This window comes from Fusarium vanettenii, assembly GCF_000151355.1.
Source record: "Fusarium vanettenii 77-13-4 chromosome 6 genomic scaffold NECHAsca_20_chr6_4_0, whole genome shotgun sequence".
In the NCBI taxonomy this organism is placed as follows: domain Eukaryota; kingdom Fungi; phylum Ascomycota; class Sordariomycetes; order Hypocreales; family Nectriaceae; genus Fusarium; species Fusarium vanettenii.
Window position 1 is genome coordinate 1,221,400 of NW_003315865.1, and position 18,429 is coordinate 1,239,828.

Sequence of the window (18,429 nt, forward strand, 5' to 3'; positions counted from 1 at the left end):
GAAGATGATCACGAAACACAGCTGCCCAGATGTCGAGTCTGAAAGAGGAGGAAATGAAGGGGACGAGGCGAGGTGAGCGAGAGCAGACGAAGGCTTTTTGGCGATTAGGGGCAAAGGACGACAGTCTCAGGCTCGGATAGGTCGCTCGACAAGTATATACCCGAGACACGGGGGGAATTAGGACCAGTTCTCGTCCTACACTCATGCTATTTAACATGTATCTACAAGAGGATATCTGGAGGAGGAAAGATGTGGGCAGAAGAGTTGAGAAAGTTGCTGTGTGTGTATGTTTGTATGTGCGGGCTGCTGGTTAATGAAACGAACTAGTATTTATCCTCTTTTTTTTTTCTTTAGATGTCGTCCGGCAGTACTGCCTTTTAAGAGCGTCTGTTCTATCTAGGTGTGCAATGACGTGGTCATTCTACGAGGCCGATCTCGGTGGTGATTGCTCTCCTGTAGCAGCCATAGCTCATGGCTTGAAACGGGTTTCCACCATCTAGGGTTCCCTCTATTTCTTCAGGTAGTGGTGGTGAATCAGTCCGGTGTTGAGGTGTAGCTCCCAGATGTTGCCCAGGGGAGAATGCTGTCGGTGATCGAGTGAGATGTTGAACCGAGGGTTGAGACTGGGCTGGCCAGGACCGGCGCAATAGCCTTTAGCTCGTTGAAGCGATGCTGAGCTTGGCGAGTTGTTTCTCCCATGTATTTGGCTCGAGAAGTGGTCTTGACCCGAGAACTTGGGTATGATGGATGTGATGCTTCACGGCAGTCTCATCCTCCCTCCTCGGCACCACCTGCGTCGGCCATGAAGCCTGGACTCCAGTACTCCCACTCGCCCTTTGTCTGCTTGTCCACCCACAGCATCCCTCCAGCAACAAGATCATCGATAACGGTCTTTGCTCGTGCGCGGTCCCAGCCCAGGTTATCGCTCAGCATGCCCACGCTCACATAGCCCAAGACCTGAACTGCCTCGACGACAGCGACCTGATCGTCGTTGAGCTCGCGGGGCACACTCCGAATATACTCTTTGCGACCGACTTTAACAACTGCGTAGGAACCACCGAGGGGCGCGAGGGTCTGCACAGCGCGGCGAACGTCGTCATCGGCTATGGGGTCTGCACCATCCATGCGACCAGCAGCAACACGCTCCCTCAACTCGGCAAGCCCAATAAGCCCACCATTCTCACCCCTTGTAGCACCGCAAACCTCTACAATCCTCACAGCAAGCTCAAAGTAGAAATCATTAACCGTCTTGCCAAGCAACTGCGCCCAAATAGAAGACGAGCCCCCTCCTCCTTCTGTGTTGTTGTTGCTGCTCGCGAGGGGATCGACACCGATGGCGGCGCACATGCGAGCGAACTGGGCGCGAAAGGCTGGGTCGGAACGGATATCGCGGGCGTGCGTGTTTGCGAATTGTTGGAGGAGGGAGCGGAAGACGGCGAGCTGGGTCTCGAGGGCTTGCGCGTTGCTGGCGCGGAGGGAGGAGCCGTGGGATGCGTAGTGTGCGGATGTTAGGCGGGAGCGGTCAAAGGCGGCGAGGCCGACGCCTTTGCGGGACATGGTGGGCGGTTGGTGAGAGGGAAGGCTGTCGAGTTGTAGGTTTGTGGTTGAGGTTGGAGGTTGGAGGGGAGCTCGTGATTGCGTCAGTTGGCGAAGGGTGGGGGGGTCGACGTTTGGCTCCGAAGTTGGTATACGTTGTCCACGTGAGGTTGGCTTACAACTTGTGTTTACAAAAAATGAATGAATAAGAGCATATTCTTTAATAGTCGTGAATAGACTCCTAGATAACGCTCTGTCTAGGTACCCAGAGTTAGTGCTGGGTGATTATGCTCTCCGGAAGCTTATACGACATGCCAACTTCTTCCAGAGTAGAGATATATACACTTCATCCAAGGTGAACCCGGGCAACTACACACACACACACACACACACACGTATATATAAATCTGAAATACTTTGGACTATCTGGACTCTTGTTTAGTTGGGCTAGCCGTTCCACGGCTTCATTGACTCACTATGATCTATAATGCCCGTCGAGGGAACATCAGACCTCTTAGCAAGAGGGAAGATATCATGCTTGATAGGTGAGCATGGAGCCAAGTAGAAGAATGGAAATCTCTACCCTGATCAAGCCTGTATCGTTGGCGAGTTGTTGTGCATCAAATGAGGCTGAGACCTGCTCGATAAGCTGCCCCCAAGAGTCTCAACCTCGACTGCAGGGATGATAGAAGCTTGAGAATCCCAAAATGCTAGATGGGAAATAGATCTTCAAATTTGTGTGTCGATTTGCAGGTCGATCGACGTGTAAATCGTCCCCTCCTGTTCGTCCTCTCAGTGTAAGTGATCTTCACCTTTAACATCCAAGTACCTCGCCCCATGTTGCCAACTTTGACTACAAATCTGAAACCGTAGAGGTCCTCGAAACGCAATCTCGGTTGTTTCCTAGTCTTTTAATGATCGTTCATGGAAGTCAAACTGCCCATAGAGGTCCTCTAGTGTTAAAGGGATAGACATCACGTGAACTCTTCTCCCTGTCTTCACCAACGACAATCTTTTGCCTCGAACTGTTCAAATCATCAACAGTCTACGTCAAGTTCTAATGCACATGTTTTCCTATATGCACGGGCATCTATTTTGTCTTTTTTTCCCATGCAAGGGAACCCTTCACTCATCTTCCGGAGTGAAACCCAGTCCCTTCTTCCGAATCCAAGAGTGGTGATGCAATCCATGGATGATCCTCATCCGTAACAAAAACATTGACCATCATCTCTCTGTTTGTCCCCTTTTTGAAAAAGATTCCTGGTATCTTTTGGGCTCTGTCAGCTCCTTCTGGCCGCCTTGGCTTGAGCTGACTGCCCCCTGATCTTGAAATCGTCGTCACTTCATTAACCCAAGACAGATACTCGCGTCGTCTCTAGGCCTGCGCTGCTCTATGCTCGCTTCATGCACATGATTATATGCTTACTGCGTCTGGCACTGCGCTTGGCCATCGCCCATGTCATCGTCGTCATCCTCCCACTGGTCGCCGAACCGTTCACCAGCGCTCTCGCCCATCTGTTTCTTGTTAGTTACCAATTCACTTCGTGTCTGGGGTACTCAAACTCACCTTTTCGATGTCGGCGTCGTCCTCGTACTCAACGTCATCAACCTCTTCGGCTTCAATGTCCTTGGGGGCAGCAGGGAGCATCTTCTGCAGGGCATCATACGCCGAGTCGTCCTTCAGCCAACCATCCTCGGGGAACTCGACCTTGACAATCAGGTAGAGGTCACCCTTGGCATCGCCTCGCTTCATGGGCATACCCTCGCCGGGCACCTTGAGGATGTCACCGGGTCGCAGGATCTTGCCTCGTGGTCTCTCGATGCGGATCCCTCGGCCGTCGAGGTGCTTGAGCACTGTCCGCGAGAAGCCCGATAGAGCCTCGCCCAGCGTCACAGTCAACTCGGCCGACAGATCGTGGCCGATACGGTTAAAGATGTCATGAGGTTCCTCGACCAGAGTGAAGACAATATCTCCAGGGGTCTGGTCCGGGTACTGGTCGGCTTCACCTTCAAGGACGATGCGCTCGCCCTGCATGGAACCTCGAGGGATGTAGATCTCGAGGACCTTCTTCTCCTGGGTTGTCCGCTTGCCCTTGCACTTCTTGCAGCGGTCCTTCTCCTTGAAGACCTGGCCGGCGCCCTGGCAGTGGTCGCACAGCACAGTCTCTCGTCGCATCATGCCGGGGCCGATCTGGCGGAAGGCCTCGACGATGCCGTTACCCTTGCAGCGCTCACAAGCCGAAGACTTGGCCTTCTCCTTGCCGCCAGAGCCCTTGCACTGACCGCAGAGAACCTGCTTGTTGGCGGCAAACTTGACAGTCTTGCCGCGGTAGAGCTCCTCCAGCGTCACCTTGTACTCCTGGTCCTCGTCGGGACCTCGTCTCGGGCGGCGGGGGCCGCCAGGACCACCGGGACCGCCAGGGCCTCCGGGACCCATGCCGAAGCCGAACATCTGGGAGAGGATGTCGTTGAGGTCGACCTCGGGGCCACCGGGGCCGCCGCGGGACTTGTCGAAGGCGGCCATGCCGTGGACGTCGTAGAGCTCGCGCTTCTGCTCATCGCTGAGAATCTCGTAGGCCTGGGTGACTTCCTTGAACTTGGCTTCGGACTCTTCTCGCTGCTCTTCGGGAACCTTGTCTGGGTGATACTTGAGGGCGGCCTATTATTGTGATTATTGTTGGTGAGTGTTTGAGACAGTAGATTGGCGACCACGTACCTTGCGGTAAGCCTTCTTGATCTGGTCTGGTGTTGCTGTTCTGTCGATACTCAGAAGCTCTAGAGTCGAGTTAGTCAGGCTGTGAATGGAAAGCAGACATTTTTGCCCAACCAGGTGGGATACGCACCATAGAGATCAATCTCCTCAGCGCCCTGAGAGGCAGCGTTGAACGGGTTCTCATCCATCTCGTCGCTTGTTTTTCTGGGGGATCGAGTAGGAACAGTAATGCAGGATGAAGAATTGGTCGCCCAGAGGAAGAGGTACAGAAGGTAGGCAGCCCGCTTTGTCGATCGGGTCCAGTCAAGTCCGTCCAAAGAAAATCTTTTGGCGGGCGCAAGCAACCTCAAACCAGCGCGGGGTAGACTACAGCAAAAGCACAGACAGACACAGCCAAAATAAAAAAGGTGGAAAAACAAAGAGGATTGTTTGAAATATAAAATATTTTCTCTCTCTTTGTTCTCCAAGGATAAGCTAAGGAAAGCACCCTTATTAACTAGGCACCTGCCATCAAAGCCTATTTACACAAGCCCAAAACTTCACATGCGTCATGTCGTTTGACGCCTAATCCTAATCGCAACATCCTTGCTTGCTTGCTTGCTTGCTTGCTTGGCTGCGGCAGTAAGACTTGGCCCTCAAGCAAGAATAGGGGTTGAGAACTGCTACAAACAAATATGAATATTCTTCTAGTATTTATTAGCATCATGTAACAAACAGACTCGTGTCTCTTTAAATAGAAACGCAATATTGCAATATCAACACAATGTCTTCACATTCTCGATAACAAAAGTACAAGTTCTTATCGCCCCCTTCCTTATCCACGCGATTCATGCCACTTGTGGCGCACCACCTCTTCAATGCACCGCCCCAACTTCCCGAACTCATGAGGAAAGTCGCTCCGTTTACTTGACCTCACCCCGGCTAAGTTAAAGGTTGTCATGAGCGCCTCGCCCTTGACATCATGATACCTTCTGCAGGCCGTTCAGCACGGCTATCAAGATGCATCTCGCATGTTCAATGGCTTCGCCGGCCGTTGCCAGTTCGTCGGGCTTTTACGACTTCGCTCATCAGACAACATGATCCTAGAGACCCTGTTGAAAAAGTGAAACCAGAAGATTCAACGACTCAACCACATCCTGACGAGAAACTTGCAAAATCCGGTAGAGAAGCAAAATCCAATGAAAGGGTATCGAGGCTGGCTGCTTTGAAGAAGCGTGGCCGAGGTGATCAGGCTAAGAGTGACGGCACTCAGACCGAGCAAAGATACATCCTCGGACAATCTGCAGACAAGCCAATTCGAACTCGTTTTGCGCCCTCGCCTACTGGATACCTGCATCTAGGATCTCTAAGAACAGCTCTGTTCAACAATCTGGTGGCCAAGGCGACAAAGGGGGGTGAGTTCATCATACGGATTGAGGATACCGATCAGGTGAGAACCCTACCCATTCATCTCTCCTACACTGTTGCTGATTCAAAGTCAAGAACCGTCTAGTGCCCGACGCTGAGGAGCGTGTCTTTAAAGATCTCGAATGGGCAGGCCTCTCCTGGACTGAAGGCCCCGACAAGGGCGGTCCCTATGCTCCGTATCGTCAGGTAACTAATCCCCTCTCCTACAGTATTGCAGATACTAACACACCACCCTAGTCAGAGCGCCTTGACATCTACAAAGAGCATGTCAAGACACTAGTGGACAACGGTTCCGCCTACCGCTGTTTCTGCAACTCTGAAGTCCTGGAAGCGCAGAAGCGCGCCCTCCACGACGCCGGCAAGTCCACCGCCTACCCGGGGACATGCCGCTCCGTTCCCCGGGCTGAGTCGGATGCCCGGGCCGCAGCCGGCGAGGCTCACGTTGTTCGTCTCGACTCTGGCCGTTTCGGCACTCCCGGGTTCAAGGACGCCATCTACGGGCCTTTCCAGAAGAAGGAGCCTGAGGAGGATTTTGTACTCATGAAGACTGATGGGTATCCTACGTATCATCTTGCAAATGTGGTGGATGACCATCTCATGAAGATCACCCATGTTATCCGTGGCGAGGTGAGTGTTCATTTTTACCACAAGGAGAAAAGCATTTCATAACTTACACACTCCAGGAATGGCTCATTTCTACACCAAAGCATCTGGCTCTCTACGAGGCATTTGGGTGGAAGCCTCCCACCTTTGCTCATCTAGGCCTCCTTATTAGCAATGATGGCTCTAAACTCAGCAAGAGAAACGACAGCGTCAACCTCTCGACGTACATGGACCAAAAGATCTTTCCCATGGCTCTCCAGGCCTGGCTCGCCAACCTGGGCGCCTCGTTCAAGAGGGGAGCTTCAACGCCGCGAACCCTCGACGACGTCGCCGAAGCTGTAGGTTCAAGTCAACCTTTGTTATCTGTACTACCCACTAACGCTTGTCGCAGCTGACATTCAAGTTCACCCGTGGTGGCATCAAACTCAACCCCCAGAAGCTCGACTTCTTCCAGCACGAGTACCGCAACCTCCTCTTCAAGACTCCCTTATCAGAGCAGACACCGCGTGAGCAAGCCCTTATTCGGGAGAACCTACTCAAACCTCTCGTCGACGAAGTCCTCGCACTCACTGCCTCATCTATGTCTGACCCCGTTGGATACAAGCCTATCCAACCCCGCGGCACCTCCCTTATCTGGCCAGCCCCCTTATCCCCCGTTCCGGTCATGCTCTCCGAAGATTCCCAGCAGCCGTACGCCTTTGAGGTTCTTTCTCATGAGACCGCCCGCTATGGTAGTGCCGCCGAGATAGCTCGCCAACTTCCCTATTTCTTCTGGCGTCCTCCCCCGGCCGTCTACCGCGCTGCTCTGGCCTCTGACCCTATCCGCCATGACTTGCTTCACCTCGTCAACGACACCGTCAATGGATCACTTGACGCATGGGAACTGGTTCTCGATCATCTCCTGGAGCGTGTACCCTCAGATCAGGCGCCCGATCTGCATGCCGTCCTGCGTCTCATCGCGATAGGCAGCCCGCACGCCGTCGGCAAGACGTCTCGCGTACTCTTCAACGTGTTGGGCCAGGAGGAGTGGCGTTCCCGTACCGCCGTTGTGCGCAAGCTACTTGATGAGCTGGACCAGGGCGGGGACGACCTCCGTCAGACATGGTTGAACCAATCTGCCAGTCTAACACCTGCCGCCTAGACACAGCTCTACAATTCGTACGCATGCAGATATCTCGGAGCCTCACACTCAACGTTATCACGATTGTCTTGTATCATACTGTAGCATCACGCATGTACTATACCACTCAAAAAGTCATCAAGTTTTGAATAGACACAAGTCGAGGGAAATATGAAAATATGAAAATATTCATTCTCTTGGAACAAAGAATTGAACAAGAAAACGTCATAACGTCATGATTGATAGTCGAGACAATGGAATCCCAACACACTGGGCTTTTTCCTTCCTGTTCTTTGGTCAGCTCCCCCAAAAATCAACCATTAGATAGTCATCCCATGACCCCTATACTCCGATTCCTCTCTAACAATGAAATCCTAGGTATGCTCCGATAGCTCATGACATGCCTCCAACATAAATACAAGATTAAAATAGTGACAAGATTGTCAGAAGAAATAGAAAAGAAAAGACAAGAGATCCGTCCCGTTGAGGATAGATGTAGTCCACCCACAAATCATGAGTTTGTGGGATGAATGGGCAATGTCCAAAATGCAGATGCGCGCTGTTGGGGTATATGTCTAAGTCTCAAAGATCCAAATCTGCGTCAAGAGTTAGCCATCTGCTCAAGTAGGTATCCAGGGATAGTCTTCACATACCTCCATCTTTCCAGTCTCTGTTCGTTGCTTCTTCGCCTCATCCCTGACAGCGTCAATCACCATCTCAAGGTCGTCCTGGTCACCCATGGTGATCATGTCACCGTTGGGCGCATCCTCATCCTTGACCTTGATCTTGAACCGACGCCGAAGGCCGAACTTGTCTCGGACCTTGTCAACAAGGGTTGAGAACTCGGCGTTGGGGGAGAGCATGATGAGCTTGACTTCGTCGGCATGGACCTTGACTCGGATCTTGGTCATCTCCGGTCGGCGGCGGCCAGCTACAGACCCGGGTCCACGGCGGGGACCACCACCCACCATCTCAAAGTCACCTTCGTTGATCGACCCATCGTAGTCTGAGCCGTCATCCTCCTCTGAGTATCGCCGTTGCCTCTGTCGTCTGCTACCAGCTGATCCCCTTGAGTTGCGCGAACCACCTGGTCCCTGATACATGTCGTAGACTTCGCCAGGGAAGCTTTCCTGTTCAGGGATTTGCCTAGGTCTCATTTGCAGGGGCTGAGGATCCCTCTGCATGGGCCTGACAGAGTTGATCGAGGCAGACCTCGTGGGTGTCGGTCGTGAACGGCCGTCAGGGGGCGAAGCAGCCTTCTCGTAGCGGCGGTTCGGCTCGGCCTGTTGGATGTTGAGTTTAGCCAACTGAGGCTTCTGGCCGCGCACGGAGGCACCACGCGATGGGCGCTCGTTCTCGGGCGGGGGTGTTGGCGGAAATACATTTCGGTTGGCCGGTGGTTCAGATTGTTGCCTTCTTGATTGAAGGCCAGGCTTGACGAGGTTTGTGGCGGCGAAAGAGATGTTGTCGGCGGGTCTGTCGTCCTTGACTTCGAACTTGCCAGCCTGTAGTTGTGAGCATGATGAGCTTGCATGGAGTTGTAGGGTGACTTACGTTCTTGATCTCAGAGCCGGCAAAGCCGGTAAAAGCGTTAGAACGATCCGAGGCGGCAACGAGTCTAGCCTTGCCGAGGTAGTCCTTGGTCTTGAGGTTTCGCACCTTGGCTTCATTGGGTCTGTACACAACTCCTACGGGAATGGAGAAGACAGTGTAGCCCTAAATTGATCAGTCAATAGCCCAATAGTTCCGTGTAGAATCCACAAACCTCTGCTTGTTCGCGAATAGCCTCATCGATCACATTGTGGTCCTCCACAACCTTCTCCTTGACAGCGTATGAGAGATCCTGCATACCAGCTTCCGTTTGCTGCAGGTAGATGTAGCACAGGCCACGGTTGAAGAGGACTTCGCAGGAGTAGAGCTTGAAGAGGAGACCAAGCTGGGCGTAGTCGATCATGGCATTGCCGCGGAGGTAGAGGAGGGTATCGTTGAAGTTCGCAAGAGCCTCTTCGAAGTCGCCGAGGAGGAAATTGGAAACGCCTTGTTGGAAGTAGGCGACGGCGAGGTATTGGTCTAGTCGGATTGCTCGCTGGTAGCTCTCAACCTGTGTGCGCAGTGGTTAGAATGGGAGGAACTTTGCGTTGTGAACTCATCATGAGGTTGATCTGCACTTACAGCCTTCTCGTGCTCGCCGAGGGTGGCGTGGATCACTCCCATGTTGAAGAGAATCTTGCTCGTGTCTCCAATCTTGGAGAACTCGTTGATGGCGTCTTCGAACTCATTGTTGTCGTAGCGGGCTAGGGCCGCAACCCAGGTTTCAATTTCCTGTTGCGAGCAGTAAAGTCAGTGGGCTGACCTTGAGGCTATCCGCGGTCTAAGAGAAGAAGCGTACCTGTTTCAACGACATGGTTGTCGCTGCAGGGCAAGATGTGCCACAGCAGATAAGATCCCAGAGCTGTATAAAGGTAAGTAGTAAAAAGGTGCCGTGTATTCGAGGAAGCTCCGAAAGGGGATCTCGGTGGTAGAAAAAGAGGAATGGTGATGGAAGGGAGCAAGATGGGGGGCTTGGGTAGGGCGCTTAAACAGTCCGATGAATGAGGGCTGCCCCGACTTATTATTCGGATGGCGGGCGGGCAGCAGTGGGCAGGTACGCCTGTGGCCTGTGGTGTCCCAGCGGGGCAGGCACGCTAGGCACGGTACGGGGGGGCCACGGCCAAGGCCACGGGGGTGTGTGAGGGTGCGAAAGGTTAGGTCTAACGGCACCAGCACAAGGGAACAGGGGGGCAAGGAGCGGTGTTGTCCGTGCCGATGGAGCGAAACGGTTGGTGACTTTGGCCTGAAGCAAGCAATTGGTTCGTTGCCAATGTCTCGAAGGCTTGGCACCCGGATCAGTGGCGTTGCCCCTAGCAGGACAAGAGTCGAGTCAAGCTAAGCTCGGGGACGAGATTGGGCTTCGGCTGTCTTGTGATGATCGGTGCGAGATTAGATTAGAGTAGGTAGACACGGGTTATTGATTGCTAGGTAATCTGGCAGTCTTTTTTTAACCTGTGCCTGTGCCTGTGCCTGTTGGCTTGGCCGGTTGTTGTGTAGATGAGATTGTTGGTGGTTGGTTGTTGGTTGCCAAGCGCTTATATCCGGCCTCTGCGGTGCTGTGAAGTGCAACACCCAACAGAGCTGAGAGATCAAGTGTCGATCTGATACTGAGAAAGAAGAGGTTGCAGGTGGTTAGGCATTTCGAGGAGGCCGATGAAACGGGCCAACTGGTCAATTATATTGCTCAAGGAAACAATGGGGCGAGTGTGCAGTCTGGCGATGCTCCAAGTCGGCCACGCAAAGGGTCGGTGTAAGTGGGATGTTTCTCTGCCCGTCTTTGATGCTAATGCAGGGAATGGAATCGCATTTCACAAGAATCGGAGCCACGCGAGTCGTCGTCGATTATCGAAAGCGCCCAAGACAAGACGACAAGACGAGCCAAGAACCGATGGTCTGGTGATGGACGTGATTTAATGCAGCAGGGCCAGAGATGCCATGTCGTGCGCAAGATGGTGAGTGGCTGATGGGGCTAGAGCCAGCGCGTAGAGACGACTCGAATTGGTCGTGAAGTTGGCCCGTCACACAGACCTGGCTTACTACCAAGAGACTACGTAGTAGGGCCCAAAGTCCATGCCTCTGGAGTCTACTCTACAGCCACCTCCTACCGGCGGGTCAGGGGGATGTGCAGCAGGGGTTTTACACGTTTTTCTCTCCCTCTCTCGCGATGCCGTGTCTCACGGATCTCCAATGACACTTCAAGTGCATGCTTTAGACGTTTGATGTGCAACGTCTGATCGACCACCAGCCTGATGCAGAAAAAGCATTGTGTTCTTTCTTACCGGACCGGGTTTGAGCTGATCACGGACTCCCCGTTACTTCAAGGCTCTGTTCCATAAGCTCTATCTCCTCAACTATGACTATCCGTCATCTATCTGCATCCAAGGTGTGATGTGACGGATAAATTTAGATGTGATATAGGCTTTGCTCGCACAACTAGGTAGTTTAGCTACCACCCACGATTACTCCCCCTCCTCCCCGATCGAACCACTGCACTCTTCAGCCTCGTCAGATGCCTTTCCAGAATCGAACGGTGTGATGCGAACTCTGATCGCTTTCTCTGCCCTGAGCCGGGGGTTTTTGCGTGGGAGGCCGAGCGCTCTTCACACCTGCTGCAGCGACTGTCACAGGTGTTGCTAAGTCCCGGCCAGGTGCTCTGATTGGGCAACTGCCCCCAGTTCAGGGTCCTGGGATCGCTAGACCCCTTGGACGATCCACCCCTCGGCGCCTATCTGAGCAGCTTCACCGGGCAGCAATGGATCCCTTCCCTTTCTCGAGCTCCATCTCCATGGATGCCAGATGCACTCTCCGCCATTTGCGCATAACATCAAAGACCACAGACCCTGTCCACCCCAGCCACGAGGCTGATAGGCCGTGGGAGACGGCCAACGACATCCACGCCGTCGGCGTCGAATGACGTGTGCGCACCCATCCCAAGCCAGACTTCTAAGCGCCGTGATGGAGCGATTTGCGTGACGGCCCCCGCAGGATGCTAGAGCAACTCTATCGATGCAGTGCATCTTGGAGGGCAGCCACTTTTGCTCGATTGAGGGCTTTCCAAGTCTTCGGATCCCAAGGGAAGGGCACGCACGGGATGGTGAAGACCTCTTGGAGTGGCACTTGACTTTTTACCGAGATGCGAGGAGAGCACCTGTGGAGCTTTGCGGTGGAAGAAGAAGGACAAATTTAGATGTGATGAAATGATCATGCTCGAGCTATGCCTCTTCTTCACCAATAGAGCCGAGATCCAACCCCAGCAACCACCAGAACAAGAACCTCAAGCGATCTTGGCGTCCGGTGCCGAGCTATGGCGGCGGGAAACAGAGGAAGAAACCGGCACCGACAGCTATTTTGCTGAAATTGATGACGACTTCAACATCGTGACATCCACGGAGTATGTACGGTACGTTTACTCTCTCGCTTTCGCATGGATCTCTCCCATTTTCACATCGAAAACCTTCCAGCCTATCCCTTGCGACGGTTACCGCCCAGGTCGTGCACTAATGCGCCCACTCAACACGCATCAGACCCAACAGCTGCCCACTAGTCACACACACACTCAAGTTCTTCATCCCATCTCCAAGAGACGTCCCTGTTGGGGATTTTTCCTGCTCTTGCACATGCCATCCAGACTTTGCATCTTTGGTTAGGGCAAGTCCACCGCCAGATCGGGACCCCTCCCCCTGGTCATCGTTGGAGGCTGCTTGATAGTCTTGGTAGCTGACACGTTTTATCCACCGGCTTGCTCCTGTTCCGGGAGACAGGGGGTACCAGTGAGGGTTACAGCCCGAGACTGGCAAGTTTCCAGATGTCTGGGTGTCTTTCAGGCACCAGGAAGCTGGAAACGTTCCAATGCCGGAGATTTTCTTGGGGTTGGGCTGTTAGATCTAACATGCATCGTCGACTTGTAGTCCTGATTAACGACTATGATCTAGTTTCATCAGAGTTCAGGAACCCGCAACTCAGTAACCAAGCTAGCCGTCAGACAATGGATTTCTAGAAGATTGCTTAATCAGTTGGCAAGTCAGACTCCACTCTACAGGTTAACTCTGGCAAAGAGGTCCAGCGACACTGGAAGGGTTGTGGCTGTGGAAGCATCGATAAAGACATGGCCAACCAGATTACAAGGCTTCAGCCGCATCCATCAAGGTTCATCGTCCTTCACAAATGCGCTTCAACTACAATCAAATTGTTTTCTGTTTTCACATCTCACCTTTCATCTTCTACCTTAAACCAAGTCAAATCCTTCTAACCCCTGAAGAATCGAGTTGTTCAATGCAGTGTCACCATCGTCCAGCCTCATGCTACACCAACACCTACATCACACACCCGCCTCTTCTCTCACACAAAACCACCTCCTGTCCCTGTCGCCCTTCGTCTCATCTTCTCCCCCCCGTTCCAAAAAACCTGTCAAGCTGGTACCCGGAACCTACCGGCATGGGATCGGTGGATTCCCCCTCCTCTTCTCCACTAACGAGCTAACTGACGTCAAGTTCCAAACTACGGGATATTCAATGCAAACTGCGCTTGAACCGTCGTCTCGCATTGCTACTTCTTGATTCTGTGGCTGGAATCGAAGGTTTCATCTTCGTCCCGGTAGATCTTGAGCCTCCTGAAGTCAGTGCCGTTAGATCCACACACCGTTCGTCCGGCATTTGGACTTTGACGAGAAATCGAGATGGCATGGTGCCCAGTGCACGACACCATGCCATGCCTCTCCATGCCTTGCCAGTCGACGGACGAGTGTTCCTATGTCCGCGGGAGCTTGTACCAGCAGGCAGCAATTCCAACCCTGAAGGCTTGATTTTTCCAGTATCAGAATCACATATTTTCCCACGGCTCAACGGCGCGTAAAGCCTGGAGTTATCGTGGCCGTATGCCATACGCGGGGGGGCATCGAACGATATCATCATTCATACCCATGCTCGATCTGATCCCCCGGGCAAGATATCGCACCACCTTTCGCCGCAGCACGGTCGATACGCCAGAGATCCTTCACCTGTCACTCTCAAGGCACGCCTCGCTGGCACGGGACTGGTTTCAAGTTTACGGGGAGACAACACAGAATGGACGAACAGAATTCGAGGCTGGACTTGCATCACACCACGAATCCGGCAGCATTGGTCAGAGTAGCCTTTGCGTCCTTGGCAGTATTGGCAATATTGCAGGATCGGAGCTTATGGCTCGACGGCCGCTTCATCCGGTACTGCACCTTGAGGTGCTATTCGTCCTTAGAGCATGCCCTTCTTGACCTCATCCTTGCGCTCATCCCAGAGCGTCTTGCCAGTGCAGGAGCACACCGTCTTGTCGTTATCCCACATGCCCGCGCTTCGTGCAATGATGCCCAAGACGGTGTCCTTATCGTTCTTGAGTCCCTCAGGTCCCTCCTCTTGCCGGGTCAGCACCATGGCGTGCCCGATTACCTCCCAAATCTGAAATCCGTGGTCAAGAAACGTTGCTCCCCTTCCATTCTCACCAACTTCAACCTCTCCCAAATCACCTCGGAGTTCCTTCTCTCCTCCTGACCACACAGGTCCAGTTGATCGTGCACCGTCCTTCAGGTCTCCGAATGCGCGGATCGAGGCTCGATACTTTCCGGGAGTGACACCGTGGACTGTCAAGTCAACAAGCGTTCGTCCTGAGCTAACCTGAACCATCCTTGCCAGTCCTCTTACGTCCCGACTTGGTTCTTCATAACGTCCTTCTACGGGGTCGTCGAAAGTCTCGAGGATGCTTACAGCGGCGCCTGTACAGGTCCTCCAGGTCAGTCATGTGACGTGCATGTTTGAATACAACCATCTTAACGGCCGTTTAAAACCGCTACAGTAAATGCTGATGAGAAAATGCACGTACTGCTGTCTGAGGATCCTGATCCACGCAAGATGGCGTCTCTGCCTGTCTCTTGAATAGCTTCCACAATGGCCGAGGGGGCAGCTGAGATGTGACGGTTAGCACGTGCACAACTTCAATTCCTCAATTCGACTTACCTGTGCCCTTGACAGAGATCAACTGGTCCTTCAGGTTGCCCTCGACATTGCTAATGCCACCAAGCTTGTACAGCGAGTCTGAAACCGCCTTGATACAACCGTCACATGACAACGGTACGGCGAAGAGGGTCTGTTTTCGAGGTGTTTCATTAGTATCCCTGAGCCTCATGTCTCAACCACTACTCCCCTCGTCCCCTTTTCTCAGTCGTGACTCATTTCTGCGAGCTTCGGGCGCACCTCAAACGAGTTGTCCACGGTCATCTTGCCGGGTGCTGCTAAGAGCCGTTAGCCCATACTGCCGGTGTAAGAGAGAGCACCGTGCATGAAGACTACCTACCAGCGGGAGGCGTGTTCTTAGAATTGAGGCGAGAGGCTCTGTATTGGTATGCGGAATATCCGGCTATGGCAAGAAGAGATGCAGTAGCAAGTGCCCGAGAAGGTGTGATCTTGGGCGTCATTTTTGAGGAGGAGGTAGATTTGTTGCTTTGAAATCCACCTAAACCGAGTGATACCATCGGGAATTATCCCTGCCACCCCGGGAGTGGGCCACCGACTTCGGGATCATCGGGGCAGCACGTGACGGAGGCTCTATCTTAGTCATCAATTGAGTCTTGGCATCAAACTTTCATTGAGCGAGTTGAAGGTGTTGCGATACGGCTAAGCGCAGCTTCATCGACGACCCAATTCTCCTCCACCGGGCTCTGTGGCCAACTCAAACCGACTGAAGTCATTCTCCTAGAGGGATTGACCTCTCGTAAGCCGTCAAAATGTCTCAAACACTCGGTCTGGTAGGCGAATCTGTGATATCTCGACAAGTTCACATCCATTGACACCACCGCAATAGACGAGGCTGGCCTACTCCCGAGTATGGCACGGCGTTTCTGCTTCCGCCCCTCATGCCACTCTCTCGACTCAGCCCGGCGTAACGCCCCCTTCTCTCGGCCGTCTCGCCTCGCGCATCGCTGTCCTCCTCATGGGCAAGCACAAGCCGATTTTCGACCCCTCTACCGACTGCGGCGACTACGTCGTGGTGACCAACTGCGCAGCCCTTCACACAACCGGCCGCAAGAAGTGGCAGAAGCCGTACTACAGACACACGACCCGACCTGGTAGCCTCAAGACGGTGACGATGGACGTGCTCATGGAGCAGCACGGTGGTAGCGAGGTGCTACGCAAGGCTGTGCGCGGAATGCTGCCCAAGAACCGACTGCGGGACAAGCGATTGGCGAGACTCAAGGCGTTCGAGGGCGAGGCACACCCGTACAAGCAGAACTTGATACGGTTCTCTGGTGTCCAGGTTGGAAAGCAGGATTGGGAGAAGGCCGTGGAGAAGGTCCGTAACGCGGACAAGAACAGATTATGAGAGTGTATGGGAGGGCTGAGGACGAAGGCAGTGTGATCATGCTGTAGACATAGTGCGGATGAATTGGGGACGTCTTGTACTATCTGTACCAATATTGTGGGCATCTCATGACCTAGCTTTAAGCAATCGACAACGAGTTTTTATGACTGCTGTATCTCAGTACGTCCTTCAATCGACTGTTCTGTACGGATATAGGGAGACAAATTGGACACGTGTGAGTACGAAAGTCACGGGTGAGCACCAAGGCCACGAGAAGATGATTATATCAAAATTCCATATTAATTGCGCCTGGCATAGTAGGTATCTGAGTCTAACAGTCTCTTGGTATCACTCTCTTTCTGCCGGGTTTGTCATATCTCATCATTCCACACGAATGTCATCTTAGCAGCACAATCCTCCAGTATCTATAGCCTTGGCTGCAGAGTGTCGCGGGACACCTCGCACTTGATGAGACCGTTGGGTCCAGACTGGGGAGCATAGACCTCGGCGTCCTTGCCGGTGTTCTTGATGCCCTTGTGCCAGCTCAGATCTAAGAAGAGGATTAGTATTCTTGTGAGATTCAGGGAACAGGTATCATATAAACTCACCAATCTCGAAGTAGTGCTTGTTTGGTAGTGCGTAGACGACAGTGTCAATCTCGGGCACGGTCTCCAGAATCTGAGCAGCCATCTTGTACATGGTGGCCTGAACACTGGCACTGTCATCCTCGGCAAAGATCTTGAGGGTAACGGCTCGTGCCACCTCCCAAGCCTTATCGAACTTGGGGGCAAAGGCCTGGACTGCCGCAGCGTTCTCAAAGGTGTTCCACTTCCATGAAGCGTCCACATCGGTCGAGAAGATGCGGTCCCAAGTCTCTGGCAGGGTGGTGTACTCATCGCGGACAAATCCGTGGAAAGCAGAGCCGGTGCTCTTGAGAACGGTCAGGCCGACGATGGAGCTCTTGATCTGAATGCCATCCTGGCGGCTCACGCGGACCTCGACGTTTCGCGTCTCCTCGCCATCCTTGAAGAAGCTGTGAGGATGAGGCTTTCCATCAACGGCCAGGCGCGTCCAGCGGACAGTCTTGACGTTGACGTTGGCGACATGGATGTGCTTGTACTTCTGGATGAAGTGGCTGCCGAGGATAGAGGCGTACAGCTCTGGAGGGTTCACGGGGTTCTCCTTGGCGGTGATGTAGATGGTGTTCTTGATGGAGTCGGTGGCGACGACAACGCTGTTATCGGCCTCGGTATACGAGGTCTCAATCTCTCCCTCAAGGAGACAGCAGACGGTCATCTCAGTGACGGTCTGGATGCCGGTCGTAGCATCACGGTCGACCTTGCAGACGCGGACATTGTCCTTACCGTAACGAGCAGCAGATACATAAGGCATGGCGGATGATTTCTTTTGTCTCAAGGTGAAAGATTGAGGCATGGAAACGGAAGGGTTCAAGTGTAATTGATACGGCAGGGATTCCTTGTTATCCGTTGCACTAGAGTTGGATGTGACGGAAAGACGTCAGTGAATGGTTGATCAACTTTAATGTGACTCTTATCTCAGAGAGGAAGGTAGTGAAGAAGGAGCTGAGGACAAGCAGACTCTAGACACGAGGAGGAGGAGATAAGCTTCTAATATATAACCGTTTCCAGACTCGGCTTGAGACGTCAGCCCCCCCCCCCCCCCCCCCTCTTCCTCCGGAGGCGACAGTGACAGCCCCAACGGCGGACGGAGACGGACGCCCCGATCAACGAGAAGACAGGCGCCGGTGGCCGAGGAATTCGTTGAAGCGCGCTGAAGCGCAGGGCAGCGAATCGACGGCCCTCATGGGGAGACGAGGGTCGGCGCCCGGGCGCGGAGGACGCCGATTCCCTGGGGCGCCGCGCATCGGGAGCCGCCTGGACGGTTCCAGCTTCTAACTAACCCACGTTATCTCGACCTGCCGTTTCTTATCTGACCCGTGTGGTGTGTCTGGTGCATCTTATCTGCCAGTAGAAGCCAATCCTAGTCTTGATGTGACTCTAAATGGCATGATTTCAGAGGTTTTTTGAGTCGCTCTCTCGCGGTTGAGGAGTGAAGCCGAGGTGTATGACAACTCGGCAAGAAGAAGCAAAGTCTTCGAGTCGGACTCGAATCG

At 53.3% G+C, this 18,429-nt stretch overlaps 7 protein-coding genes across 7 annotated transcripts; 2 read left to right on the forward strand and 5 right to left on the reverse strand.

Annotated features, from left to right (window-relative positions):
* Positions 1–768: 768 nt before the first annotated feature.
* NECHADRAFT_94477 (uncharacterized protein) lies at positions 769–1,557 on the reverse strand (the record flags this gene model as incomplete). The annotated part of the gene is made up of 1 exon (XM_003045174.1): positions 769–1,557. One exon carries the CDS (start codon positions 1,555–1,557, stop codon positions 769–771), a length of 789 nt encoding a protein of 262 aa, XP_003045220.1.
* Positions 1,558–2,553: 996 nt separating this feature from the next.
* NECHADRAFT_70299 (uncharacterized protein) lies at positions 2,554–4,502 on the reverse strand. The gene is made up of 4 exons (XM_003045175.1): positions 4,380–4,502; positions 4,253–4,311; positions 3,104–4,195; positions 2,554–3,051 (listed from the first exon to the last, which is right to left on the reverse strand). The coding sequence occupies exons 1-4, from the start codon at positions 4,435–4,437 to the stop codon at positions 2,959–2,961; spliced, it is 1,302 nt and encodes a 433-aa protein (XP_003045221.1). The 5' UTR covers positions 4,438–4,502; the 3' UTR covers positions 2,554–2,958.
* Positions 4,503–5,174: 672 nt separating this feature from the next.
* NECHADRAFT_70302 (uncharacterized protein) lies at positions 5,175–7,571 on the forward strand. The gene is made up of 5 exons (XM_003044767.1): positions 5,175–5,678; positions 5,732–5,842; positions 5,894–6,283; positions 6,340–6,597; positions 6,651–7,571. The coding sequence occupies exons 1-5, from the start codon at positions 5,211–5,213 to the stop codon at positions 7,398–7,400; spliced, it is 1,977 nt and encodes a 658-aa protein (XP_003044813.1). The 5' UTR covers positions 5,175–5,210; the 3' UTR covers positions 7,401–7,571.
* A 383-nt stretch (positions 7,572–7,954) lies between these two features.
* On the reverse strand, positions 7,955–9,783 carry NECHADRAFT_81761 (uncharacterized protein; the record flags this gene model as incomplete). The annotated part of the gene is made up of 6 exons (XM_003045176.1): positions 7,955–7,975; positions 8,033–8,884; positions 8,934–9,095; positions 9,145–9,480; positions 9,552–9,701; positions 9,769–9,783. 6 exons carry the CDS (start codon positions 9,781–9,783, stop codon positions 7,955–7,957), a joined length of 1,536 nt encoding a protein of 511 aa, XP_003045222.1.
* A 4,414-nt stretch (positions 9,784–14,197) lies between these two features.
* Positions 14,198–15,214, reverse strand: NECHADRAFT_43986 (uncharacterized protein; the record flags this gene model as incomplete). The annotated part of the gene is made up of 4 exons (XM_003045177.1): positions 14,198–14,712; positions 14,820–14,900; positions 14,954–15,083; positions 15,191–15,214. 4 exons carry the CDS (start codon positions 15,212–15,214, stop codon positions 14,198–14,200), a joined length of 750 nt encoding a protein of 249 aa, XP_003045223.1.
* A 419-nt stretch (positions 15,215–15,633) lies between these two features.
* On the forward strand, positions 15,634–16,458 carry NECHADRAFT_70304 (mitochondrial 54S ribosomal protein YmL23). The gene is made up of 2 exons (XM_003044768.1): positions 15,634–15,741; positions 15,798–16,458. Exons 1-2 carry the CDS (start codon positions 15,721–15,723, stop codon positions 16,314–16,316), a joined length of 540 nt encoding a protein of 179 aa, XP_003044814.1. The 5' UTR covers positions 15,634–15,720; the 3' UTR covers positions 16,317–16,458.
* A 262-nt stretch (positions 16,459–16,720) lies between these two features.
* NECHADRAFT_81764 (uncharacterized protein) lies at positions 16,721–17,687 on the reverse strand (the record flags this gene model as incomplete). Its single annotated transcript, XM_003045178.1, has 2 exons — positions 16,721–16,845; positions 16,904–17,687. The coding sequence occupies 2 exons, from the start codon at positions 17,685–17,687 to the stop codon at positions 16,721–16,723; spliced, it is 909 nt and encodes a 302-aa protein (XP_003045224.1).
* Between the last annotated feature and the right edge of the window lie 742 nt (positions 17,688–18,429).